Genomic DNA, 27,233 nt, shown 5'->3' on the forward strand with positions numbered 1-27,233 from the left:
ATTTGTCTACTTTTTGTTGTTGAGAAAGAAACTACACTTCATGTGTAATAACAACTTGGTTGAGATGGGAAGATGATAAATTTGGAAGGCTAATGGTGCAGCAGCGGTACCCTGGGAATACCGCTTCTGTGGGAAAGAGCTGTCACAAACTGAAGTAATTGGGAATTTCCATGTATGCTGACATGTACATGTCTCTGTGGCGGTCTGTTCAATAAATTCCCATAAGAGGATGACCACGAAGTGTTGTGGAGAAAAGAGTGGTCCAACCACTCTTTTCTCCACAACACTTCGAGCATCACTTTAATTTGACTGCTTTCTAAAAACTGCTATACTCACTTAGGAAGATAAAAATAATCCCTGCTATTCATGACTAGTGAATAAATTGTTTGGTAATGATAATCAAGCCATTGTACATTATATCTTTTTCTTATCATCCAGTAACTGATTGAGAATTCAATTCAATTAAATTCAATTCGGTTTTACTTATATTGTGCCAAATTACAACAATTGTCATCTCAAGGCACTTAAATAATATAGTCCAATTCAAGCTAATTGGAATTCAATTCATCGTAATCATAATCCAATTAATTAATTTCAAAATAATCCAATTCATTCATATAGAGTCAATTCAAAAAACAATATCCTAGCTAAGAATCTGTTTCCAACAGTCAGAAAAATCCTTTTAAAAAGTTACAGTAAAGAAGAGTTGTTCAACAGTTTCAACCTCAGAGTCACAAAACACACAAAAAGTCACATCCCAGGATGATCAACCTGTAGGTCAAAAGCCAATCCCATGACACACTGAAAGATAGCCCCCTCATTTACATAATGAAGCAGAAAGGCATACAGTGATAACAAAACTAAAGATGGCCGTTTCCTGATCAGAGTGGGAGTTTTTCAATTGCATGATTGGCTATTTAGACTTGAAGCTTCCGTGAGGTGCTGAGATTCTCATTGACATTTTAAAGTTTTTTTCAAAGTGATCAGCGATAAACCTGATGACTTTTATGATCAGTGAGTGAGAAGTAGTAGGGAGACTCCCCTTCACAGCTCCATTTCAGCTGTACCAACAGAGAGGAGGAAGTGGGACAGCAGAGACTTCCTGCCACATCTAACTTTCATTGTACATGTAATTATAGCCAAAATCACAGAAAACATGAACTTAAGTAAGTGGTGGTGTAATAATATTGTGCTTAAAACATTTAGGATAATATTGAAGAGCAGAAGCTTCACAAGCGGCCAGCAGTGAACATGTAGTAATTTTGCCATCTAAAAACACAATTAGAAAATTAAGGGAATGAGAGCAGATTTATTGGGAATTTGGCTATACTAAGATGCTGTAGACGTCAACTCTGAAAACAAATAAGACACTATTCTGCTGCCATGCTGTGCTACAGCTACCTTACTTGAGATGCTAACAAGCTTTATTCCAATACAGCAACAGGTTTGCTGCAGAAATTTGTATTTCCGTTTGCTATCATGCAAATTTAAGACAAAACAACAAATTCACAATTGTACAAATCTGCCTCTAACTCCACAAAAAAATACAACTTTATTCTCTAAATAGTTATGCAAAGACACTATTTATGAGAGAAAAGCTTCTCCTTCACAAGCTTTTTTTCTTGTAAGAACCAGTTCCTGGGGACAAAATGCAATGAGGAAATTATAGAGAAAGTAACTAAATATATGTAAATTAAATATCGTTCAACAATGTAATAAAGATATAATACATAAATAAACTGCTTTGGGGAAATGAACAGAGGGAAAATGAGAAGGAAAAAAATAAATTCAGTGATGAAAATGATAGTTATTATTCATTAATTTATCAAACCATGGATTAGGAATGATTAAATCAATGAACAAAATTGAAAATTAAATGGCAAAGTAAATACATGGGGTATTAACACAAAGTTAAATTATTACAGTTGGAAATTAAAGCACATATTTTAATTTATTTCACATTCTATTCACTGACAACTGTATTATTTATTTCAATAGCATTTTTTTGCATATTAATCTATTAGAAGTAATTTATATATTTTTGTATTTTCTATGATTATGGCAGTTTCAGTCGTCCATACCGCCCAATTTTATAAAGTTGCCAGTCTCACAATTCCTGTGTTTTGAGGCATTGTTGGACTATACATGGCTTTTTATTAAAACTTTATATATAGGAAAATATCTTTGTTATCATTCAAAATTTCCTGTCAGAATTTTTTCAGGTGATTTACCAAAACCACACCAGAATTCAAGAGAATGCAGTTTATTTGAAGAACAAACAGATTTGGTAAGTTGGCAAATTCAAAAGGAATGTCTTGATTATGCCCTGAAATAATAAACGTAAAAATAAATAGCAAAGCAATATTAATTTGCACAGACATAATTCAACAGAAAGACTGACAAATAGTTGAAGGACATTTCTTTTTTGTACTTTACAACAGAACCCCATGGGCAATTAAACAGAAAAGTTTTGGTTTATTGTACATGCAACTATGGCTGATGGTGAGAAATAAATACTTACTGTCCATATTAACATGCAAAACTGGACGTTTCTCAAGAATGTTGAGTACAGTTGGTGCATTATATACAATCAGAAACAATTGTTTGATTGCTCAGAGATTATTTAATTTCCACACCAGAAAAGCTTGGTAGTTAGCTGCAATCACATAATCAAAACTGTATTTGCCTGATTTTCCCAATAAAACAACATACAATTGTAGTGATTTACCTATTCTTAAGAGAAAATTAGAAACTAAGAGTTTTATTTAGACAAAATCTTAAAAAAATCTTATGCAGTGGTATTTATACTGATATTGACTGCTATTTGTCAAACAAACTTAACCCACCTGAAAACCCAAATATGCTGCATATAAACTCCAAAACTTATGTTTCAAGTATTCCCTTTTCTTTGGCAGGTAGAGGCCAGCTTGATCTTCTTGATATATCATGCCAGGTAGCTTGGTGTCTTGTGTCTGCACAATTGGATGATTTCTGTCAGTAGTCTGGAAGAGGATATGGTGGGCGGCATGTCACCGATGATGACAGGGGTCTCAGGAAGCAAAATAGGAGCTTTGCATGGAGTAAAGGTGGTCAATGGGGTTCCCTGTCGGTGCCGTCAAGGAACCTGCATCTGAAGCAGCCATGAAGCACTCACTTACACTTGTTAGAGAAGTATCACTGTCAATGTCGAGGAAGATGGTGTCAGTACCTGATAAGGTTGGAGATGACAGAGACAGAGAAGTCATATATGACAAATAACAACCACATGTAGGTAATAAGATCCTATTCTGTAGCTATCACTGCCTTTATTACAACAGATTATACACTAATTACATTGCAAAGACGCCCTGTGAAGTTAAGTTGTGTGATTGTCAGACCAGCTATGTTACATTGTAAAACAAACTGCCATGCTGAGAAAAACTTTATAATGTTGTTTAGGAAGGGGGAATATTATGGATGTTGATGAAAGCAGTTTTGACCCAGAAGACAACAGTATGCATACCTAATCTGATGTGTTTGGTTTGTGCTTAGATGCATTATGCAATTTGTCTAGAAATGTTAAAATGAAGGCCGTTTTGGAAGGATCCAAGTTGACATAATGGGTGAGGATGCAATTCTGTGAGATCAATTTCTGTTGCCTTTTTATAGACCTTAAACATGTCCCTTTGTGTCTGCATAGTTGGTGGTTGTGTTCAATCAATTAGTTAAAATTGTAGTAATTTAAAGGATAGTGCTTTGAAATGGCAAGGGAGTAACATGATATATTTCTTTGTCAAACCTATACAAATGTTTAGTGTTTTGCAGATCACTGTGTAATGTTTTCTAAAAAGTGTGAGGGGGTAGAAATGAAAAACTTAACTCTTTAAATTGTCTTACTCTAGTGTTTATTCTTTTATTTTCAATATCAAGCCCTATTGTAGAGATACACCTGTCAGATGAACAAACCTGTGTCCAGAGAATTTGAGAAATGTTCTAAAATGTAATAACTTCAATCTGTAATTTGATAATTGGTTTGAACTTTTATTTCATGGACTCAAGTACAAGTAACTTATCTTCAGAGTCTTCCTTGACTAATTGTATTTAGACATGTTCATGTAGATTCTCAGTCATCCAGATCATGGTAATCCTAAGAGCTTGACAAAGGTCAACTGAACTTCTCCATCTTGGTTCTTGAAGACGTTTCACTGCCCACAGACAATTTGAGAGAGGATGGTTTGAGAGAGGAGTCAAAGTGTTAACTATGTTAACTAGAACCTTTATAAATTGAACTTGCAATTATATACGTCTTGCAACTTTGGGACCATGTAAAGACCAGCTAACAGCTATACTTCTGTTGGCATTATAGAGTACAAATGAGTATTTTGACAAGTGTTCAACTGTGGCACTCATTGAAGTCTCCAGCCACAGTAATGTGGGTGAAAACCAGAGGAATGCAGAATAACACCTAGAATAATGCCCACACTGCAAAACATGAAACAATGGGTGCTGTGTACGCTAACCATATGGATACATGTGGTCACCAGGCATCTGTGGTGGGGTAAGGCCCTGCTGGAAGGGGTCTGTGTTGTAGCCACTATACTCGATGGTCACCAACTGCTGCTGGCTTGAAGGTAGAGGCCCAGAGTAGGAGCTGAACAGGCCCTCCATACAACCAGACACCACCTCTGTAAGAATAAATGAAAAAAGTGAGACCCTGTTTCAACCTGCACCTTCTGCATTGGTGAGGGCATCTTACAGATTAATTTACCCATCTTAACCAAACAGATCTTAAACTTTTACATTTTAGCCAGTTATCAGTGTTGGGCAGTAATGCATTACCTAAATAAATGTTAGTTATGCCATTATCTTTTTCGCATGTCAAGTTGTGTTAATCTGAAAAGCATTGGATTACACCCCATTACTTTGACATTTTGGGTTTAGCAGATTTGCTATTGTATTGCAAATTACTTGGTAGTTTAGTGTCAGTGTTGCCTGTGATGGTGGATTGGACTGACTGGTTCAGATAGACTGCACTGACTGTATCTATCATGTAAAGAAGAAGTCATATGTGAACATGATCTAGACATACTGCTGTCTTTTCTGGACCAAAGCTCATCTAAAACGGACTGAGGCAAAGGACAATTGGTCTTTGGTCAGATAAACAGAAGTTTGTAACCTTTTCTGTAAGTTATGGAGGCCAAATCTGGACCAAAGAGGTGAAGGAACATCCAACGTGTTATCAGCGCTCAGGTCAAAAACCTGCATCTCTGATGGGATGTGGTGCATTAGTACCTATGAAACTGACAGCTGGCAAATGTGGAAAGGCTCCATCAATACTGAAAGGTAATTACAGGTTTTAGCAGCATTTGCTCCCATCCAAACTATGTTTTTTCAGGGAAGGCATATTTCATAGACACAATGCTAAATTGCATCTATTACAACAGCATGGCTTCGTAGCAAAATAATTTACCTGCAGTCCAGACCTTTCTCCAACTAAAAAAGACATTTGGAGCATCATGAAATTCGAAATACAACAAAGAAAACCCAAGATAGTAGAGCAGCTTGAATCCTATGTCAGATAAGAATTATGACAACTTTCTTCTCCAAAAAGTCCAGCAACTCGTTTCCGTAGTTCCCAGACATTTACAGACTGTTAAAAGAAGAGGGGATGCTACACAGTGGTAAACATGGACCTATACCAACATTGTGAGACATGTCACTGCAAGTGAAGAGGCTAGAACTGATTGATGCATCAGTAAAAAAAAAAAAAAAAAAAAAAGCATGTCAAGTAATTATTTACCAGAGGGGTACTATATTTATTTGTTAGGAGTTTATGTGGCATTTAAGTTCAAGAGGAGATGAAGAAGTCCGGACAGTGTGAGATTGGTAGGAGACAGCGGTTGACTCTTTACAGCCACATCAGCTTCTGGGGATCTGGAAACTATCTTGCCTCCGACCTGCCTTGTGGCTGCGGTGACCTGGGAGGTTGAGCAAGTGGTCAGGGAAGCTCAATGGACACAACCAGACCCAGGTACAGGTTCAACCGTTTGTTTGTTCCTGAAAATGTTCAAATGTCTCCCATGTTTCCTACCACCGTGGGATGACCCAAACTCTGTCTCTTCTCCGGAGGCTGTTCTGGTGGCAGTCAATAGAATTTCAAAGAATATGCAAGAATTGCAGCCTGTCCTACCTGTGCTAGAGGAGAGACCTCCACCCAGCCACTCACCGGACTCCTTCGCCCACTCGCGGTGCCAAGCAAACCATTGTCTTATAAAACCCTGGACTTCATCACCGATTTACCACCTTCCAAAGGTAGCACTGCTTTACTCACCCAAGCTACCTTCAGTTATGGAGACTGCGCAACTAATAACCCAATGTGTTTTTCACCTTTGTGGAATTCCTGCGGCTGTTGTTTCTGATTGTGTTCCCAAGTTTGTCTCACAGGTATGGAGAGCCTGGGAGCAACTGTCAGTTTGAGTTCAGGATTCCGCCCTCAGACCAATGGCCAGGCAAAGTGGGTGACCCAGGATCTCAAGTCAGCGCTGCTCCCTCAAGTGACTGCTTGTGCTGGGTGGAGTATGCCCACAACTCACACTTTTCAGCAGCTACTGTTATGATTCCGTTCGAGGCATCTGTGAGGTACCAACCCCCACTTTTTCCAGTCCAAGAGGAGATCTCCGGTCCCTCGGTCCAACATTACCTCCATCATTGTCGCCGGCTATCTGTCTCTATGAGAGTTCATCCCAGCTTCCAAGTTTCTCAACTCAAATCAGTCTCTAGCAGCAACCTGGTCCCTCCGCCCAGACCCCACCCACCCCTCCAGGTTATCGATGATCTTGTGGCTTCCACTGTCTGTCGGCTTTTAGATGTGCACTGCAGGGGTCAGGGCCTGTGGTACCTCGTTAATTGAGAAGGTTATGGTCCAGAAGAGAGGTCCTAGGTAGGTCAATCCTTCATCTTGGACCCCAATCTGATTGGCAACTTTCACAGGTCCCACCTTGTTAATACTGTTACTGTCATGAGTCTCTGGATTCAGGTCGGTTTCTCTTGTCTTCTTGTCTTTGTCTTCCCCTGTGTCCCCTGAGTGTGGTTCACTCTCTTCTTCAGCAGGTTCAAGGTGCAGCTGTATCTCATCAGACACATCATCCCTGCTGCTTATATTCTCTGGTCAGACCTTTACTCAATACCAGATGGTTGTCACTCCTAAGTGGTACAATTAGCCACCTAGGTAACTTTGCCCAAGTACTAACCATGTTCCTCCTCTGCTTTTTCGAAGTAATCCCTTACTGGAAAGCTGCTTGCCGTGAACCATGGATTCCTGTTGCCAACCCTGGAGAGCCACACAGGCACCCACCACATCAAGGAGAGCTCTCTGGAATAAACTCACCTGGATACCATTCGGACCTGAAAGCTCCAAACTCACGTGGAAGCCATTTGGACCTGGAAGAGCCATACCCACTTGGAAATTGTTCCTGTCTGTTCGCTTACCGAGCCCACTCCTGTTCTCTGGATCCCCGATCCCTGTTCCTAACCCAGACTATATTTTAGTCTCTGGAAACATTTTTGAATCGTGTTCATCAATAAATCTGTGATTCTTATCTTGACACTGCAGTCTGCTTTTTTGGACCAACAAGTCTCTTTGTGACACTGATAGTATCACACTTGGATAATGGTACACCTCTAAAAAGGGAGTGCTCAGACATACAGAGTCTGGGCCTTTTTTTCTTACTTGGGTTCCTTCAGTCCCAATGGTAGTAGCCCCTCCAAGTCTCAATGCCCACTTTGTATCTCAACCTCCTATTCTGTACTGTACCACGTAATTTCTTGTGACACCAGAGATGACATAACTATATTCAAGTGCACACAGACTTATCTTTTTACAAAATGTCAATGACATGTGCGTTTCAGGCCATATCATTACCCAATTAAAAATGCTGAACCATTTGTTGTCAAGAATAGGAACTAATAATTTCTCAGCATATCTGGTAACCAGGCCCAATATTTACCATACTGGGATGGATTATTTACCATATTACCATATTTAGTTGTCAGTTTTAGTCACTGTCCCAGACTTAAGTCACTTGTGTCCTGCACGGTATGTTTACAGTAGGTGTAAATTCTGTAAGTTCAGTATAGTGACACTAATGTTACTACCATCTGCTGATGTTGCCAAATAAGGAAATCTGAAACACACAAACATGTCAAACAAACCTGTCTTAAAGCTGAAATTTGAAATAATGTTTAATGAATCTGTTATTTCATTACTGAGTAAATTGGTATTTTGAAATAATAAAAATGTTCATTCTTAAGAATTTGATCACATTCTCTCCACTGCTAGCAGCAGTTTTGCTCCCTGAATCTGCACTCTTCCAGTAGCTTACTGTTTGTAACCAAGAAACCTGTTTATACACTCATCCACCCACTGACCCTTGAGGATTACGTTCTGTTTTGCAACCTGCATAATATCACAGTAGTAAACGGTCTTCTATATTTTTGTTACATTTTCCCACATGTTTGTAACAGATGGTTAACATTGGTAACTAAGCAGCACACCAGCTCTGTTTTCGACTGGTTCTCCTTTCACCACAAATCAATTTCTCTCTGATTGTGGTTACTTCTCTTAACCCCTTTCCATTCACTGGTCTCTCTGCTGCATATCAAACTCTAATGTCTATCATGTGTATTTATCTTTTTCAAGCTCTTCAACCACAAAACTCTTGTGTGTATCCACATTTCTTATTGTTAAACTCTCCCTCTTGTTACTGAGCCCAAACATGCCTAAAGATGTAAGAATACATTGCATCCATATTTTTGTAGTTTCCTATGGATAACACAAAATAAATGTACTGTCTAAGCTGCATTGCAGTTTTAACCTGAGGATGGCCCCATCTTTTTCTGACATCAGCTTCAAATAATCCTCTTTAGCTGGTTTGCGTAGCTCATTTGGTTATCAGCAGCAGCGTCCGCTATAATAAACCCTGCTCTACTGCCAATATTGACATGCTGGAAGTCCCTGAACAGATAGAGGCAGTATTTGCCAAAGAAGCTACATACTTATCTAAACTGTGTGCTCATATCCGCAGCAAGATCATGGTGGCAAAAAGCCAAGTAATCATGAGGAACTGTGCTCCAGGGAGAATCATGGCTCTCACTTTATAGCTCTGCCATCAGAATAAATCATATTTACCAGCAGAGATGTTGCTCTGGCTTCAGAATGATGGGACTCATTCTAAAGCCTACAAAACTGGGAGTGTTTGCTGAGTGACAGTACTCTGTTTACTGTTCTCATTATTCATGTAATATTTCAAGCTGTTTCTTCAAATAACTCATAAATTACTTAACTCTCAGTAATCACTGTAATATAAATTATAATGGATACATTCCAGATGCAGAAGTGTATAAAGGTTTTTCTTTTTGTGACACCCCCCCCCCTCCACACACACACACACACACACACACACACATACAGATTATAAATCATCACCTTGGCCAAGCCTTTGGCTGTTGTGTTGCTCCTGCTGTTGCTGTTGTCTACGGGCTAACTTCTTCATCTGTACATAAATAAACAAATGGAGAAAAAGCTTAATGTTGTGAATGACAGGCAGCTACTCACGGGACGCAGACCAAACAGTACACAGGTGTGAAAAAGCACACTTGTCAGCCTCCATTACATCAAGTCTTTGTCATTTCAATTACTGACAAAAGTCAGAACGCAGGTGTAATTTGAGTGTGAGATATATATAGAACCTTGACTGTGTTGAACATTTTGCTGGATCCGGAAATATAGACAGAATAATTATCAGTTGAAAGATGTATCTGAGATTATTATAAATGAATAAGAATATTGAACAACTATTATGATTGATGAAAACATTATGTTTATGTTAATATTTCCATCCATCCATTATCTGCCGCTTATCCGGGGGTCGGGTCGCGGGGGCAGCAGCTTAAGCAGAGAAACCCAGACATCTCTGTCCCCGGCCACTTCCTCCAGCTCTTCCGGGGGGACCCCGAGGCGTTCCCAGGCCAGCCGAGAGACATAGTTTCTCCAACGTGTACTGGGTCTTCCCTGGGGTCTCCTCCCAGTGGGACGTGCCCGGAACACCTCCCCAGGGAGGCGTCCAGGAGGCATCCTAACCAGATGCCCGAGCCACCTCATCTGACTCCTCTCAATGCGGAGGAGCAGCGGTTCTACTCCGAGCCCCTCCCGGATGACTGAGCTTCTCACCTTATCTCTAAGGGAGAGCCCAGACACCCTGTGGAGGAAGCCTATTTCGGGAACGTAGATTGACCAGTAAATAGAGAGCTTCGCCTTCTGGCTCAGCTCCTTCTTCACAGCGACGGGTCGGTGCAGAGCCCGCAACACTGCAGACGCTGCACCGATCTGCCCGTCAATCTCCCGCTCCATTCGTCCCTCACTCGTGAACAAGACCCCGAGATACTTGAACTCCTCCACTTGGGGAAGGATCTCATTCCCGACCCGGAGAGAGCATTCCACCCTTTTCCGGCTGAGGACCATAGTCTCGGATTTTAATTATTTTCTTTTAAAATAAATTAAGTTAAAAGGGGAGTAATTAAAACCAGTGAGCACTGCAGTAACCTATCTGAACCACACATTTCTGCATGAATTGGGGAAATGTTTAAAACTACTTCTGGACTTTCTTCCTCACAGGGACATCTTCCCTACACACAAAACAGTCTCAGTATAGATTGTTCTCATTTGTGGTTCCATGATGGTGAAAGAAGCTATCAAATGGTTTAAGAGCAGAAATGTCCCTTGAGTCTTTTCAAAACTCATCTCTTCAGAGAACGCCTTCTCTCCTAAAACCTCAAACACCCAACACACCTTACGCAGACTCTCTTACACTTTTACATCTTATCAACTTGTACTTATTTAGACAGATATAAATTAAATTAGCTCTTAATGTAGAGGCTAACATTTCTAACTGCTCTGAAGCTTAAATGCTGTTTCTTTACTCAAGTCACTTTTGAAAAAAATATCTGCAAAATGATTAATTATAATGTATAAAGATTACATGACTTACAAACAAGATAACAGTCAGACTTATACACTTAGAGCTAACTATGGTAAAAAATCTTATTTTCTCAAATGGCACCAAGCAGAGTAAATAGCATATTATGCATTCTTAATCCATTGGGTTTAATTGATGAAGCACTGGTTAAGATATTTAAGCACATTTGGCAAATACAGGGCCAACTTTCAGTGGGAGAGATGTGGGTTATCGAAAGGGTCGACAACATGTATATTACAGTTTGTGTAATCTAAATAAACAGTCTAAGGCATCATTAGGCTAATTTCCATTAGCCTTGTAGGATAGCACTACCATTACTGTAAGAATGTCAGGAGCACAGCAATACCTGTGTGTACTGTGTAATTCAAACAGCTTGTTTTGGTGACTGACCTTAGCTCTCTGGTTCTGAAACCAGACTTGGACCACACGTATACTTAATCCAGTCTCTGCAGCCAGGGTTTCTCTCACCTGCATATCATAAGAGTCAGAGTCATCCATTATTTTACACACTAAAATCCTGTGTGAGTTAGTGTTGGGAAAATTTCCTAGATGTCAGAGAAATATTGTACATTGTGAACCTGTTGCTATTAATCTTAGACAGTAACACAGTGCACAAAATAATATTCTTACATTTCCTTGTGTAGTCAGGTTCTGATGTTTTTTTGTACAGTAACTTAGTTTATTCATTTGTCTCAGAGGGGAAATTCTTTTTCACAGATCTGTACACATGCCATGCCAAGGATTTACTGAAACTGAGTAAAGTGTAAGGCTCCTAGGTAATGTTGTGTTACTCTGAGGGTAAAACCAAAGAGCTACAAGATTCCACATGCTCTACTGGAGGTCTTTATAGATCTATGCTTCTCAAACAAGTCATTTATTGTTTCAAGATATATAAAGACCATTTTATGTGGAATGCCACGCAGCTGTTAATTATTTGATTACAATGCTTAACTTAAAAAAAAAGTGCATTCTGTACTTGAAACGCTTTGATATTGTATTCATGTACCTTTCATAGAGCCATACAGTATCTACTATATAGAGTTATTTGAATTTCCCCCACTGGGGGGTGAATAAAGTATTTTCCATTCTATTCTATACATTTTATTATTCAGAAAACAGCAGAAACTAACGGCTGGATTAGAATTGAATTGGGACTGATTTATAGATCCATTCACAATAACGCCCTATCCTTTTCTCAATAATTGAAACTACAGTTTCTTACACAAAATTATGCCATTATGTGTTTTAGAAAGCTAGTTGCAGTTGTGCTCAATCTCAAGCTGTTTAGAATCAAGAGGAAAGGTTTATTGAGAAAACAAGGTTGAACAATGTCATGTTCTTACTGGACAATGCTGACATGTTGTTACCACCCGTGGTCTGCAGACCACAACATGGTAACAACATGTAAACAGAGGGTCTGTGTCTTATTTTCCACATGATCCATTATATATGCAATTCATTCCACCTTCCTGCCATGTCACAACTCAAATTAAAAATGTTGATCTAAATTATGCGACTGTCTGTGAAATTAATTTTCCCTTGGCCAAAAAATTTTATTTATGACATAAGTTGAGAAAAGAAGAACTCACCTACTTATCCATAAACTTTGTCAAACTCTTTGTCAAAGTAAAATTTTGTTTGTGCTCTTTAAAAACTGTTAAACTAGTCAGTTATGGGCTTCTTCTGCAGCTTTTTCGTTGCAAATTGACTGAAATATATTTGTAGTCATCAACATCACTGATTTAACCCTGTTTCTCTGATTTAGAAAAAATAATGATGATTAGAAACGAAAGTACAATACCTCAGATCTGATGACCAAGCAAGGTTTTATGATTGCACTGTTTTATAAGAGAATAATTCCAGTAAAACATTTCAATATACTCTTACACATTATTTACAAGACACTTGCAAACCTTTCTGCAGGGTTTTGATGAGACCTCAAATGAGGCCTTAAAGGCTCTCCTCTGCTGGGTGGTGAGGATGGTACGTGGTCGTTTGGCCCGGCGAGGATTCTTGCTGTCATTGCTTCCCTTCCCTATCACAAGGAATGCCTCTGGCTTCATATCCAAATCCTCATCATAACTCTTATCTGACAACAGACACAAAAAGCCCAAACAGGATTTTTCTTTTACTGATGGCAACTTGACTTGGGTCAAGTTTCTTGTGAAACTTTTTTACTGCACTGCAGGCAATGTTGAAATTAATCTGTAATTATTCTAACGCAAAGCAGCTGCAGGCTTGAAGATCATTAAAATGTATACAGTAATTAACACAAGGGATTAACCACCAGTCTACCTGAGTCTGAGTTGTCTGGACTGACTGTACTGAGCAGGTTAGTCTCCTTCTCATAGTCACTCTTGCACAGCAGCTGACCATCTTTTAGAACAAACTCATCTCCTTTGCACAGCTGGCGTTCACAGACACAGCAGCAGAAGCAGCTGAGGTGGTAAACACTCTCCAAGGCTCGCATTACTAACTCCATTGGTGCTATGTTCTCAAGACATCCACAGCACTTTGTTGAAAATAACCTGAGGACAGACACAAGTGAGAGGATTATCAGAGCATCTCATCTCATTACCATTTATCTTTAATAATTTGTGGGACTGACTATGAAAATACATTTACAAAATCAACATTGATTAACAGCAGCAGAAAGTAGGGCAGCCAGGGCTTACCTGTAAGTTTCTATTCTAATATAGTGAAAGGAAGACCGATAAAAAATGTGTTAAGATATTCATCAGTGTCAAGGGTCCTGCCATCAGATTTACAACACAGTAGTTTACTGACTGGACACGAATCCAAAGTAAAGCTTGTTATTTTAACCTTACCTAACTGAGAAAGAAAGAAAGAAAGAAAGAAAGAAAGAAAGAAAGAAAGAAAGAAAGAAAGAAAGAAAGAAAGAAAGAAAGAAAGAAAGAAAGAAAGAAAGAAAGAAAGAAAGAAAGAAAGAAAGAAAGAAAGAAAGAAAGAAAGAAAGAAAGAAAGAAAGAAAGAAAGAAAGAAAGAAAACTTCCCCCGGCAAAAAGTTCAACAATCGCCCTTTTTCCGTTTACCGTATGAACAACCAAATACAAATACCTGCCTGGTAAAACATTCTCCAAACGATTCACAAATTTGGAGTTTTCAATGAGAAGGCAATAATTCTGAACATTGTTGAAAAAAAGTGAAAAATATTTTTTCTTACTTCACAAAAAGCACATTGATCTGAGACCACAGGGTTTAAAATAGATACATATGCAGTCATATCTATAATACCATGCAGAATATACCATTACAAATCACCAACATATTTGATCACTGCTGGTTTATGAATCATGCTTCATGCAGGTTTAACATCAAAATGGACTTTAAAACTATCTCTCCAGTCCATTCTTTACAGCCAGTAAACCATCCTGACACCAGCCTTTTGTCTAATAAAGCCTTCCTGATTTTTTCTAGCATCTGACTGATAACCTGAACGAATTGAACCTCTGGTCTTCTTGCAAGGGTGCCAGCATTGTTCATTTCAACTCCAACTACTTCCAGAAGGCGTTGGGCAGTAGTCACACTCCTGTTTGATAATGGATCAGACATAATCAGTACATCATTCCAGGATGAACCTAAGCAAGTTCCTTTAAGAATAGGCTTTATTAACAGGCAATACAATCATGTATTAGACCCAATTATTTGAGTTTCCATCAACTCAAGTGTTTAACGCAATAATATAAAAAGGTGGCATACAATTCGGAGGGAAACTTGAACAATCAAGGGTAAACAAAGTCTTTTCAAAACCCAGATAACCAACTTGCTTTTTTAAGATTCAGGAATACTTCAACTGCATGTGGCTTCTGATCAATAGCATTTGTAATATCTCCAATTGAATCAATTAATGTCGGTGATGTTGAGCTTTTTGATCTGAATCTGTATTGACTGTCGACAGTATTTTGTGTTTATCTAAAAAAAATTCTCATTGAAAACTTGTTAATTATTGAACAATTTTTCAAGGATTTTGGAGAATTGTGGCAGTAGAAAAACAAGGCAAGGCAATTTTATTTGTATAGCGTACATACACAAGTGCAACTCAATGTGCTTTACATAGCAGGAAAATAAATTATAGAATAAAAGGATGAAAAGATAAAAACGTGCAAAGACACGTAAAACAAAGCAAGACAATAAAACCTTCTGTAACAGCCGGAACCAGAAGTAGTGCAAGATAGAATTAATAAAATGCTTTGGTAAGAAAAAAAGGATAAGACCAGTAAAAAGGAGATAATAAACACTCAAGAGTATCTGTAACTCTAACCATTGGTCCCCATCATCACATTTCAAAGGCCTGAAAAAACAAGAAAGTTTTGAGCCTTACTAAAAGTAGCAACATTTGGGGCACATCTAAGTGTTTCAGGGAGTTTGTTCCAGAAATAAGCAGCACAATGTCTGAATGATGCTTTACCATGTTTTGTCTTAGGACTATAAACCATTAGCAGTCCCTTTCCAGGTGACCTAAGGGTTCTTGATGGTTGATAGGGAAAAAGAAGATTTAGCAGGTGTTTTGGGCCCAAACCATTTAGGGATTTGTAGACCGGCAAATCAATTTTAAATTCAATTCTCTCACACAGAGGAAGCCAGTGCAAAGATCTGAGAACTGGTGTGATGTGGTCGTATTTTTTGTTTTTTGTGAGTACCCATGCAGCTGCATTTTGAACACGCGGCAATTTTTGGATGGTTTAAAGTCTACTTGAGATAAAAGCATGGACAAGTTTTTCCAGGTTGGTTTAGATAGAAGGCCTCTAATCCTTGCTATATTTTTTAGGTGGTAAAATGTCGACTTGGTTAGTGAATTAATCTGGTTTTCAAAGTGTAAGTCAGCATCTAATATAACATCCAAGTTTCTGGCATGGCTTATAGTCTGTAGTGATAGGGTTTTCAGATAATCACTGACCTTGATCCTCTCATTTTTGATAGGACCAAAAACAATAACTTCTGTTTTGTTCTTGTTTAGCTGCAGGAAATTGTGGGACATCCAGTCATTTATCAATGAGATACAATAATAAAGGGAATCAATTGGGCTGTAGTCATCAGGAGAGAGGCGAAGGTAAATTTGAGTATCATCCGCATAGGTATGGTAGTTGACATTGTTGTCTCGCAAAAGTTTTCCTAAGGGAAGCATGTAAGCATTTAAAGGTTAAATAAGAGAGAAACAGAACTGTAATTAGTGAAGTGGTGTCTATCCCCAGCTTTATACAGCGGCACTTTAGCATCCTTTGCCGGATGCGGATCACCGGGGGCCTCCACCTGGAGGCAGGCCCGGGGGTGGGGCCGCGAGCGCCTGGTATGCCCATGGGGCTCGATCAGGCACAGCCCGAAAAGGGGTTTGGGTGCAATGCGAGTCCTTTGAACAGGAAGGACAAAACCGCCAGACAAACGAACATGCCACAATGTATTGCCAAAACTGTGGCAAAGAGTATATACATATATGATGTTGTAAACCATGTCCTTCCGGTTCAAAGTCCAATCAGCAAAATCTCCCACTATACAAACTATCATTTATAACTTGCAGCCGATCCTCTGCTAATGTGGACCAAAAATGCTTAGAAAAATCCAAGTCCATCAATTACAGGAGCTTTATTATTTTCCATACTCAATAGTGCCACTTTAATGCCAAGTTATGTTCCCTCATAACCCTGTCTTGTCTGACCATTTTTTAATAACTTTTGAATTTACATTACTTGACTACACGGTTTCTGAGAAGAATTCTACATATAGAAGGTGTCTGTCAGAGAATGCTGTAACCAGATTTAAAGAGTTGATTTCATCATCCTTTTCTTCACTGTCATGTGCTGATATGACACAGGATGGCTACCTAAATTTTACTCCAGTAGAACTTGACTCTCTTGTTGACAGCACTACAGCTTCAATGCGTACAACACTGGACAATGTTGCCCCTCTGAAAAGGAAGGTAATCAGTCAGAAGAGGTTGGCTCCTTGGTATAATTCACAGCTGCGTGCGTTAAAGCAGACTGCAAGAAAGCTGGAGAGACAGTGGCGTTCCTCTAATTTAGAAGAGTCTCAATTAGTCTGGAAAGATAGTTTAATAACGTATAAGAAAGCACTTCGTAAAGCTAGAACTGCGTATTATTCATTATTGATAGAAGAGAATAAGAATAATCCCAGGTTTCTTTTCAGCACTGTTGCCAGGCTGACAAAGAGTCCGAGCTCTGTTGAGCCATGTATTCCTTTAACTCTCAGCAGTGATGATTTCATGAGATTCTTCATCAATAAAATTGTTTCTATCAGAGAGAAGATTAATGGAATCCTTCCCATTATTATCACTGATGTATCATCAAGTAGAGCAGCTTTAGAAGTATCTTTCGAACCTGAATTGTATTTAGACAGCTTCTGTCCAGTTGATCTTTCTGAGCTAACAACAGCAATAGTCTCTTCTAAACCATCAACTTGTATGTTAGACCCAATCCCAACCAGACTGTTCAAGGAGGTTTTCCCCTTAATTGACACTTCCATATTGGATTTGATCAATCGGTCTTTGTTGATAGGATATGTACCTCAGACTTTTAAGGTTGCTGTAATTAAACCTTTACTTAAAAAACCTACTCTTGATTCAGAAGTGTTGGCTAATTATCGACCTATATCCAATCTCCCTTTTTTGTCCAAAGTTCTTGAAAAAATAGTTGCAGCTCAACTTTGTGATCATTTACATAGAAATAATCTGTTTGAAGAGTTTCAGTCAGGATTCAGAGTGCATCATAGCACAGAAACGGCACTGGTGAAAGTTACCAATGATCTCCTGTTAGCTTCTGATAGCGGACTTGTTTCTGTGCTTGTCCTGTTGGATCTCAGTGCTGCATTTGATACGATCGATCACAGCATTCTGTTACAGAGACTTGAACATGTTATTGGGATTAAAGGAACTGCATTAGGCTGGTTTAAGTCATATTTATCTGATAGATTCCAGTTTGTTCTTGTAAATGAGGAATCTTCCTCACACGTTGGAGTAAGTCATGGAGTTCCTCAGGGTTCTGTGCTTGGACCGATTCTTTTTACTTTATACATGCTTCCATTAGGTAACATTATCAGACAGCATGGCATAAATTTCCATTGTTATGCTGATGATACTCAGCTGTACTTATCTATGAAACCAGATGAAACCTACAGGTTGGTCAGGCTACAAGCCTGTCTTAAAGACATAAAGACCTGGATGACTCAGAACTGTCTGCTTTTAAATTCAGACAAAACTGAAGTTGTTCTCTTTGGACCTGAGCGCTTCAGGGAGAAATTGTCTAGTTATATAGTTACTCTAGATGGTATTTCCTTGGCTTCTAGTTCTACAGTGAGGAACCTTGGAGTTATTTTTGACCAGAATTTATCATTTGACGCACATATAAAACTGGTTTCTAGGACTGCCTTCTTTCACCTTCGTAATATTGCCAAAATCAGGAACATCCTGTCTCAAGGTGATGCAGAGAAACTAGTTCATGCATTTGTTACTTCAAGATTGGACTACTGTAATTCCTTATTATTGGGCTGTCCCACATATTCTCTGAAAAGCCTCCAGCTGATCCAAAATGCTGCAGCCAGAGTTCTGATGAGAACTAACAGGAGAGATCATGTTTCTCCAGTTTTAGCTTCTCTTCATTGGCTCCCTGTTAAATTCAGAATAGAATTTAAGATTCTTCTTCTCACATATAAAGTTCTTAATGACCGAGCTCCATCATATCTTAAAGATTTAATTGTAAGATATTTTCCTAACAGAGCACTTCGCTCCCAAACTGCAGGTTTACTTGTTCTTCCCAGAGTTTCTAAAAGTAGAATGGGAGGTAGAGCCTTCAGTTATCAGGCCCCTCTCTTGTGGAATAAGCTGCCAGTAAATGTCCGGGAAGCAGACACCCTTTCCACTTTTAAGATTAGGCTTAAAACTTTTCTTTTCGATAAAGCTTATAGTTAGGGATGGCTCAGGTAATCCTGAAACATCCCATAGTTAAGCTGCTATAGGCTTAGACTGCTGGGGGACCTCATCTGTCACACATTTCCTCACTTTGCTCTCTTTTTCCCCCTGTTTAATTTCAAAATTGATTTTATGTACATGTGACATTATTGTGGTTATTAACCTATGTTTCCCTGTTCCAACAGATATCCTTTGAATGGCGTTATGGTGTTTTTCCCCCCTCTTTTCCCTCTTTTCTGTCTTCTCAAACCCCAGCTGGTCGAGGCGGATGGCCACCCTTCCTGAGTCTGGTTCTGCCAGAGGTTTCTTCCTGTTAAAAGGGAGTCGTTCCTTTCCACAGTTGCCACAGGCACGCTCAGGACGGGAGATTGGACTGAAGACACATTTCGGTGCAATCTGTTGGTTTCCTTAGCTAGGATATTAATTTTTTGAATTAGCTCTATATGAATTAATTGGATTATGATTACAATGAATTGAATTCCAATTGGCTTGAATTGGACTATATTACTTAAGTGCCTTGAGATGACAATTGTTGTAATCTGGCGCTATATAAATAAAATTGAATTGAATTGAATTGAATTGAAAGTTATAGGACAGTCCAGGGGCCTCATGTACAAAGACTTGCATGGATTTCCTACTGAAATATGACGTACGCTCAAACCAAAATGCCCTGAGTAGAATGAGTAAGACGGGAAAAAGAATAACTTAACAGAAAGCGAGATGGAGGTGCTACTTTGTGAAGTGGAGGCCCGTAAAAATGTGCTCTTTGGCACGCTGTCCTACGATATAAACAGCAAACGTAAGAGGAGTGGGTGGGAGAGCGAGGCTTTAATGCTGTGGGGCCTGAGAAGCGCACACAGGCAGAGGTGAAAAAGAAGTGGTCTGATAATAAGGTGGATGTGAAGCGGAGACTGGCTGCCCACCGCCGAAGTGTGGACAAAACAGATGGGGGAGGGGCTGTTTGAACAGAGAGTCGGCACAACTATGGGTGACACTGCTCTCTCAGGGGTGGTGGGTGTGGGAGTGTGGGTGACTCTGATTACCCCCAAGGTAAATACCTATATTTGTGTAACTCACAACAAACTGTTCATACAGTAACTAGAGCAGAAGTGCACCGGGGAAAAGGTGAGGCTGATTAAGACATTTCACGCTTTACGCACAGGGTTATTAACACTTACACACAGAGACGATCAGGGGCTTGTTCGAAAGATCTAAAGCTGTTGTTACAAACAAGTTACAAACATAGAACCACCAACTATGATGCTGTGAAGATGGGATAGAAATTGGGGGGCACATGATCAATGCATGTCACGGGGAATAATATTAGGACAAAGTTACTCACCAAGAAGCCACCCATCGCACACAGTGCCAGCTTGTAGTCTGTTCCCAACAATTCTGTTACTGAATGTATGAATCGTGCGTTGAACCAGGCCACCCCCACAAAGGATTTGGGCATCACATACATCTCTACATTGATGGAATGAAAATGTTTCCTGTTGATATTCAAATTCATCATGTGATGGACTTTTATAGCACTGTGTGTGCAGGCGATAGCTCCAATTACATTAGGAAAACCGACTCTCGCTTCAAATTGCACTTCAATGTTGGCCTGTTCAACAGCATTGTGGGAATTTGATATACCTGCTGAGATGCAGATAATTCCGTTCCACTCGACTGGCATGGCTCGGCATGGCTCGGCTCAGGGTCGACTGTCACAGTCCCAATCAGTTGGCCAGCTCCATCTGGAATGCCCCGGTTGCTTATACACAACTAGCAGTGCATGGCTCCTCCCTGTGTTGTGCTCCAACGCCGGCCGCAGCTCTGCGCACAGTTCCAGGAGGATTGGCCTCAAAACAACTGATGAGCCAGTTGTCATCACATGCCAGCAAATCCTCTCAGTCTCTGAACACACACTCTCTTCCAATTGCACCATTTACAATGTCTTCCAATACCACTAAAGCAGCCATTGTTTTTAATGGTATGCACTGCAACACTTTGCGCATGCTTTTATATCCACTCGTGTAATTGCAGACACATGTGTTAATTGTTCAGTGTTAATTGTTCATATGTCTCAAATGTGCACGTCAGTCAGTCTGAGGACAAATTGTGTTCACATTTATTTATTATAACAGTTCCCCCAACATCACCTCTAAGTGTCGCCAAAGAATCAACAGCTGTAGAAAAGTGCGTACGACATCCCTGAAGTTGGCATGAGGCACCGCACTTTTCCACGATCATTTCGCTCTTGATAAATCTGATCATTGACATGAAAAAGTGTGTACGCCACTTTTTTGTGCATACGCACCCTTTGTACATGAGGCCCCTAGGGCGGCTGTAGCTCAGGAGGAAGAGCAGTCGCCCACGACCGCAGTCGGTGGTTCGACTCTGGCTTCCCCGGGCTACATGTCGAAGCGTCCTTGGGCAAGACACTGAACCCCACGTTGCCTCCCAGTGTATCTCTGGGGTATGAATGTGTGTATGAATGATTAGAAAAAGCACGTAGTTAAGTATCTTAAGACGTGCTGTATGAATGTGTGTGAGTGGGGTGAATGCAGCATGTAGTGAAGCGCTTTGAGTGGTCAGTTAGACTAGAAAAGCGCTATACAAGTACAAGTCCATTACCATCTGCATTGTCCTGTGCTGAAATCTTATGGAGTTTTGCTAAGAAATTGTTCTGTCTGTGAGCTCTTTTCCATCCTCTCATCAAATACAATGAATTAATAGATTCTGACTATTTTTTCACTACAAATTGAAGAACAAGTTAGACAGAGCATTCTTTAATATTTTGAAAATGCAAACAAACTAAGGCTCCCTGCACTCAAAAGCATCTGGCATTGGCATCTGCCAAAGCAGCTTTTTTGTCTTTGAAAGCTGGAACATGGCTTCAATCTCCTGATGATTCATTAATGTTTAGAATTCCACAATTTCCGTTTCTAGATCTTTAATTGATTGCATCACCTCTCTGGTGACATTGCAAGTCCTACCACTGTTGTGCAGATATAAACTGAGTGTGTTAGTCCTTCATTATTTTCAAAAATAATTAAACATCTTCTAAAAAAAAAAAAAACTTTTTTAATTTGTCAGAACAGTATTTAAATGCCAATGCCTGAGCAAAAGTGATGTCAATGCGCTTAGTTTTTATAAGTTCTAAAAACAGAGTTGTTGTTTTTTTTTTTTTACATCTCTTGCTACATTAAGGTTTAAAGATGAAATCCTAAAACTACTCATAAGCTAATATAAAGTGATCGAAAGTTGAAAATATGTACACCATGTTTTCCAATAACTCTTACATCTTTGATTCTTTACTAAGCTACACTGTCACCTTTTGCACCAGTTTTCTAAGGTGATTATCACAACCGGGGTAGTGGGGTTGTGCGTGGCGTGGTGAAGGTAGGACCCAGATGCAGATATTGTAAAGGAAAACTGATTTATTTAAAACAAAAGGAACAAAAAGCGCAGCTGAGCCAGATAACAATAAATCTAAACTGTGGAGAGACAAATAAACAAAACTAGGCTTTGGCTGTGGCTGTGGCTGTGGAAAAACCACAAGGCAAATCCTAAATACAAGAATACGTGTGGCATCAGTGAAGGTAAGGATTTTGCAATGTGACTGGGGAAACCTGGAAGCTAAATACTGTGGTGAGGTGATTGGGGATGGGGTGCAGCTGTGAAAACAAAGACAGGTGACTTGAATAAACCTAACGTGGCAAGAGTGACATAGCAAAAACTAGTGACTAAACAGAAACCTAAAACCTGAAAACAAAACAATAATCATGACAGAAAACACAAAACATGACATGACAGCAATAAACCTCATTATCCCTCAAACAATCAGCATTTCTCAACCATTTAGCAGAATCAACAAACAATTTTCAGTCTTTCCCTCTTGGTTTTACCTCTCTTAACTCTCTGACTTTCTTTTAGTATTTGGTACTTTAAACACAGTTTCATAATCTCTTACAGCTTTTTCTCTATCTGATAGCGACTTCAGTATCAGTATTCATTTCCACCTGCACTTTTCCTTCTAAACTATTCTGACTTAATTCATCCAACATTACAGCAGAAGTAGAGCCAACCTCACTATCCTGCTGCATGCCTGAGCCCAACTCCAGGGCTTCTGCCTCCCTCTGCTCCAGCCTCCCTTTGCTCCCTTCCATTGTATGCAGAACTCCCTCTCTCTCCATCCTCTCCAGCTTAAGCAGACTCAGGCTCTGGCTCCCATACCTTTTCAGGACAGTTGCACACTGAATGCTCTTCCTGTGCGCAACCAAAACACCTCATACTTTCCATTGTTTCAAAGACAGTGTAATCAAAACAATCAATTTTTAGTTTTATTACCAAATTCAAACCTTCAATGTAATTTTTCAGCATCATGTACACTTTTCTCCTAAAAGGCACGACATGCTTTAATTTGGCTGATTTACATCCTGACGTCAGCATGTTTAGAGCCGACACACTTTGATCATGGCATGACAACTCCTTCTCCACCGCCACATCACTGATAAAAGGTGGTAAATCAGACAATTAGACAACAAACCAATCATTGTGCATTGGGTGGCTGTAGCTCAGGAGGAAGAGCAGTCGCCTACCAATTGGTGGTTTGACTCCGGCTTCCCCGGGTCACTTGTTGAAGCGTCCTTGGGCAAGACACTGAACCCCACATTGCCTACCAATGCATCCATCTGTGTATGAATGTGTGTCAATGTAGTAGGCCGTATGGACTAAGACGTGCTGTATTAGTGTGTGAGTGAATGGGTGTATGTGGCATGTAGTGTTAAAAAGCGCTTTGAGTGGTCAGCTATTAGACTAGAAAAAGTGCTATACGAGTACAGTCTATTTACCATTTACCATTATCCACAAACTGCAGGCATAATCACCCGTCTGTCATGGTCCAGAGACCCAAACCAGACAGCGGTTTAACCGCTACCTCCTGGATCTCACAGATCGATCACTTGTGTAAATAAATCACTAATTTACATGTGCTGTAGTCTGTGTGTTGTGTCTACTTTTGGGGTCCATTCATTTTGCTCTGGTTATGACAAATATTGCTTTCAAATTTTCACATCCTACAACTTTTCCAACTGTCAAACTATACTGTTCAATCAAATATTCCACGCCAGCTGGTACTTTAATGCTGTGTGAGCGAATGAGGTTTTTTAAAACTCTCAGGCCCATTGTTTCTGTCTGCCGTAACTCCCAGCAAAACACTGGCTGCTGCCAAACAGAACACCAACAAAAATTACCCATGTGTTTAGAGACATGTGTGTTAACAGTAGGGAAATATGTGTATCTTGTGAAAGAAAAACCATTCAGGATATCAAACTTTTCCGGGAGAGGAAAAGGCTCATCCAATCACCAACACACTCTCCACTCACTCAGCAGATGCTCACGCATGCGAAAAAAAGGAACGAAAGAACTGACTGTTTATTTTGTCACTCCATCTCTAAAAATGTATGATAATAGGACAACGAACCAGATGTTTGAGAGCAGAATGAAGTGGAGTAGAATTATTAAAGCTTTGAGGTACTATTTCTGAGCCAGAATTCAATTCAGTTTCTATTCAGTTTTATTTATAAAGCGCCAAATCACAACAAATGTAATCTCAAGGCACTTCAGTGATACAGTCCAATTCAAGCCAATTAGAGTCAAATTCATTATAGTCAAATCCAATTAATTAAATTCAAAATTAGTCCAATTCATACATACAGCGCGAATTAAAAAAACAATTTCCGAGCTAAGGAAACCAGCAGATTGCACCAAAACCTCTCTTCAGTCCAGTCTCTCATCCTGAGCGTGCATGAGATGACTGTGGAGAGAAACCACTCCCTTTTAACAGGAAGAAACTTCTGGCAGAACCAGACTCAGGAAGGGTGGCCATCCGCCTCGACCAGCTGGGGTTTGAGAAGACAGAAAAGAGGGAAAAGAGGAGATAAAAAACACCATAAACACCAGAAAAGGGATCTACTGAGAGAGAGAAACACTAGTTAATGACAACAATGTCATATTAACATAGAAAAGAAAGAGAATAGAGTCAGAAAAGGTGTGACATAAGTGCCCCCCAGCTGTCTAGACCTATAGCAGAATAACTATGGGATGTTTCAGGGTCACTTGAGCCATCCCTAACTATAAGATTGTTTACGATTACGAGGTATCTCTACCTTTAAGATTGACTGGACAACTGTAATTCCTTATTATTGGGCTGTCCCACATATTCTCTGAAAAGCCTCCAGCTGATCCAAAATGCTGCAGCCAGAGTTCTGATGAGAGCTAACAGCAAAGATCATGTTTCTCCAGTTTTAGTTTCTCTTCATTGTCTCCCTGTTAAATTCAGAATAGAATTTAAGATTCTTCTCCTCACATATAAAGCTCTTAATGACCGAGCTCCATCATATCTTAAAGATCTCATTGTAAGATATTTTCCTAACAGAGCACTTGGCTCCCAAACTGCAGGTTTACTTGTGGTTCCCAGAGTTTCTAAAAGTAGAATGGGAGGCAGAGCCTTCAGTTATCAGGCCCCTCTCTCTGTGGAACCAGCTGCCAGTTTGGCTTCAGGAAGCAGACACCCTCTCTACCTTTCCGATTAGGCTTAAAACTTTCCTTTTTGATAAATTTTATAGTTTGGCAATGGCTTAGATGAGCCCTAAATAATAATCCCATTTAATCCAATAGTTAACATGCTATAAGCCTAGACAGCTGCGGGACGTCCCGTGAGTCACCTTTCCTCACTTTGCTTTCTTTTATCCAACCCGTTTAATTTCTCAAATGATATTATGTACATTTGGCATTAATGTTGTCATTAATTTGTGTTTCCCTGTCTCAAAAGGTATCCTTTTAATGGTGTTTGTTGTCCCCTCTTTTCTGCCCTCTCAAACCCCAGCTGGTCAAGGCAGTGTCCCTGTGGCCAGAAAATGTGAAAAGACTTCTCGAGAGCCAGTGTTTGATTTGTCCCTTCTAGGCACCAAATAACAGGGCAACATCTTTGCAAGGTTGAAGGGGATGATGTGTTCTTAGGTAATTATGAGAAAAGAGTTATTTTCTGTGTATTTTGTTTGACCAGTAAATGTTCTTTAAAAATCCGAGGAACTTTTCATAAAGTGCCACTAGCCAAACTCTTGTAATGATGATGGGAGAAGGAAGGAGTTAAATCCAAGGGAAGTACAGAAGGGATCACTGTTTGAACAGCTGCACTCCTCATCTCCTAATGATACTTCCCTCCACTATTCAACAGTTCATTCTACCTGTTGCCCATCTCTCACACTTCTTCTCTTTTTAGTCTTTGTCTTTTCATCAGCCTGCTCAGACATTTGCACAATGAAATTAAAAATAAGAGGAAGAAAATTACGTCAAGCATACGCAAGACATTATTATAGACATCAATACTGTGCATTTCTCTATTGTAATAGAGGTGCATTGTAGAAATGGATGACATTTCTACAATGATGAGAAAATCATCATCCAATTGGTAGGAGTATGACGTTGTTGTTTCTGTACTTGTTGTCACGGTTTATGTTCTGTTCCATGTCTTGTCTCTTCATTTCCTGTTTTATTTTGAAAAAGCACTGACCTTCTCCTCTCTCCTTCTCAGGTATCTTGCCCTTCCTCCCGTGTCAAGCGTCTCATTGTCTTCCCTGATTCCCAAGTGTTTCCACCTGTTCCCCTTGGTCCCTCATGTGTTCAAATAGTCTGCGTTTCCCTTGTCTTGTGCCAGTATGTTGTCTCTCCCCATGAGCATCATTACCAGCCTTTTGTCTAGAACCTTGAACCATAGTTCCACGAGCCTGCAGTGAGCGATCCTCTTGCAGTGCTTTCTTGTTTTGTAAATTATTCTTGTCCATAGCCTTAGTTTATTTATTCTAAACGGTAAGTTTCATAGCCTTGTTTTTTTTCCTCCGTTTTCAAGGAGTGATTTTTCGTAGTAAGTTTTCTTAGTCACCTCCGTTAAAGGAGAGTTTGAATTAATCGTTAAGGTTTCATAGAGCCTCTATTTGTAAAGAGTGCGTCTTTTGTTTAAACCGCCTCATTAGGAGAGCGTGTCTTTGTTTTGTAAAGTGTTCATAGCTTTTCTGTTTCCTCCCAGTTTGGAGAGATTTATGTTTGTACCTGTCATAGCTGCGCTCCTCCTCCGCGCCATAGTTACTGAGGAGAGCGCTTAGGTTTTTCATAGCCATTACTTTCCTCTGCCTTGAGATCGCCCTGCCTTGCTGTGCTCTGTGTGGTTCGTTAAATAATAAAAAACCTCTTGGAATCCAAACAACCCTGCGTCTGTGTCCTGAGTCCCCTGG

The 27,233-nt window shown here is 39.7% G+C and overlaps 1 protein-coding gene across 2 annotated transcripts in view; it reads right to left on the reverse strand.

Moving 5' to 3' along the window:
* Positions 1 to 2,799: 2,799 nt before the first annotated feature.
* LOC140276633 (LIM/homeobox protein LMX-1.2-like) overlaps positions 2,800 to 27,233 on the reverse strand; it is a 72,414-nt gene continuing 47,980 nt past the window's right edge. For both annotated transcript variants that reach the window (XM_072371411.1, XM_072371412.1), the window contains 6 exons: positions 13,308 to 13,540; positions 12,926 to 13,101; positions 11,403 to 11,480; positions 9,464 to 9,530; positions 4,500 to 4,664; positions 2,800 to 3,208 (listed from right to left, as the gene is read on the reverse strand). In XM_072371411.1, coding sequence (XP_072227512.1) covers positions 3,051 to 3,208; positions 4,500 to 4,664; positions 9,464 to 9,530; positions 11,403 to 11,480; positions 12,926 to 13,101; positions 13,308 to 13,540 — 877 coding nt within the window. In that variant the 3' untranslated portion in view covers positions 2,800 to 3,050. The remainder of the gene's footprint in view (positions 3,209 to 4,499; positions 4,665 to 9,463; positions 9,531 to 11,402; positions 11,481 to 12,925; positions 13,102 to 13,307; positions 13,541 to 27,233) is intronic.

This window comes from Leuresthes tenuis, unplaced genomic scaffold (assembly GCF_036924035.1).
Source record: "Leuresthes tenuis unplaced genomic scaffold, fLeuTen1.0.hap1 SCAF_19, whole genome shotgun sequence".
NCBI classification, from domain to species: Eukaryota; Metazoa; Chordata; class Actinopteri; order Atheriniformes; family Atherinopsidae; genus Leuresthes; species Leuresthes tenuis.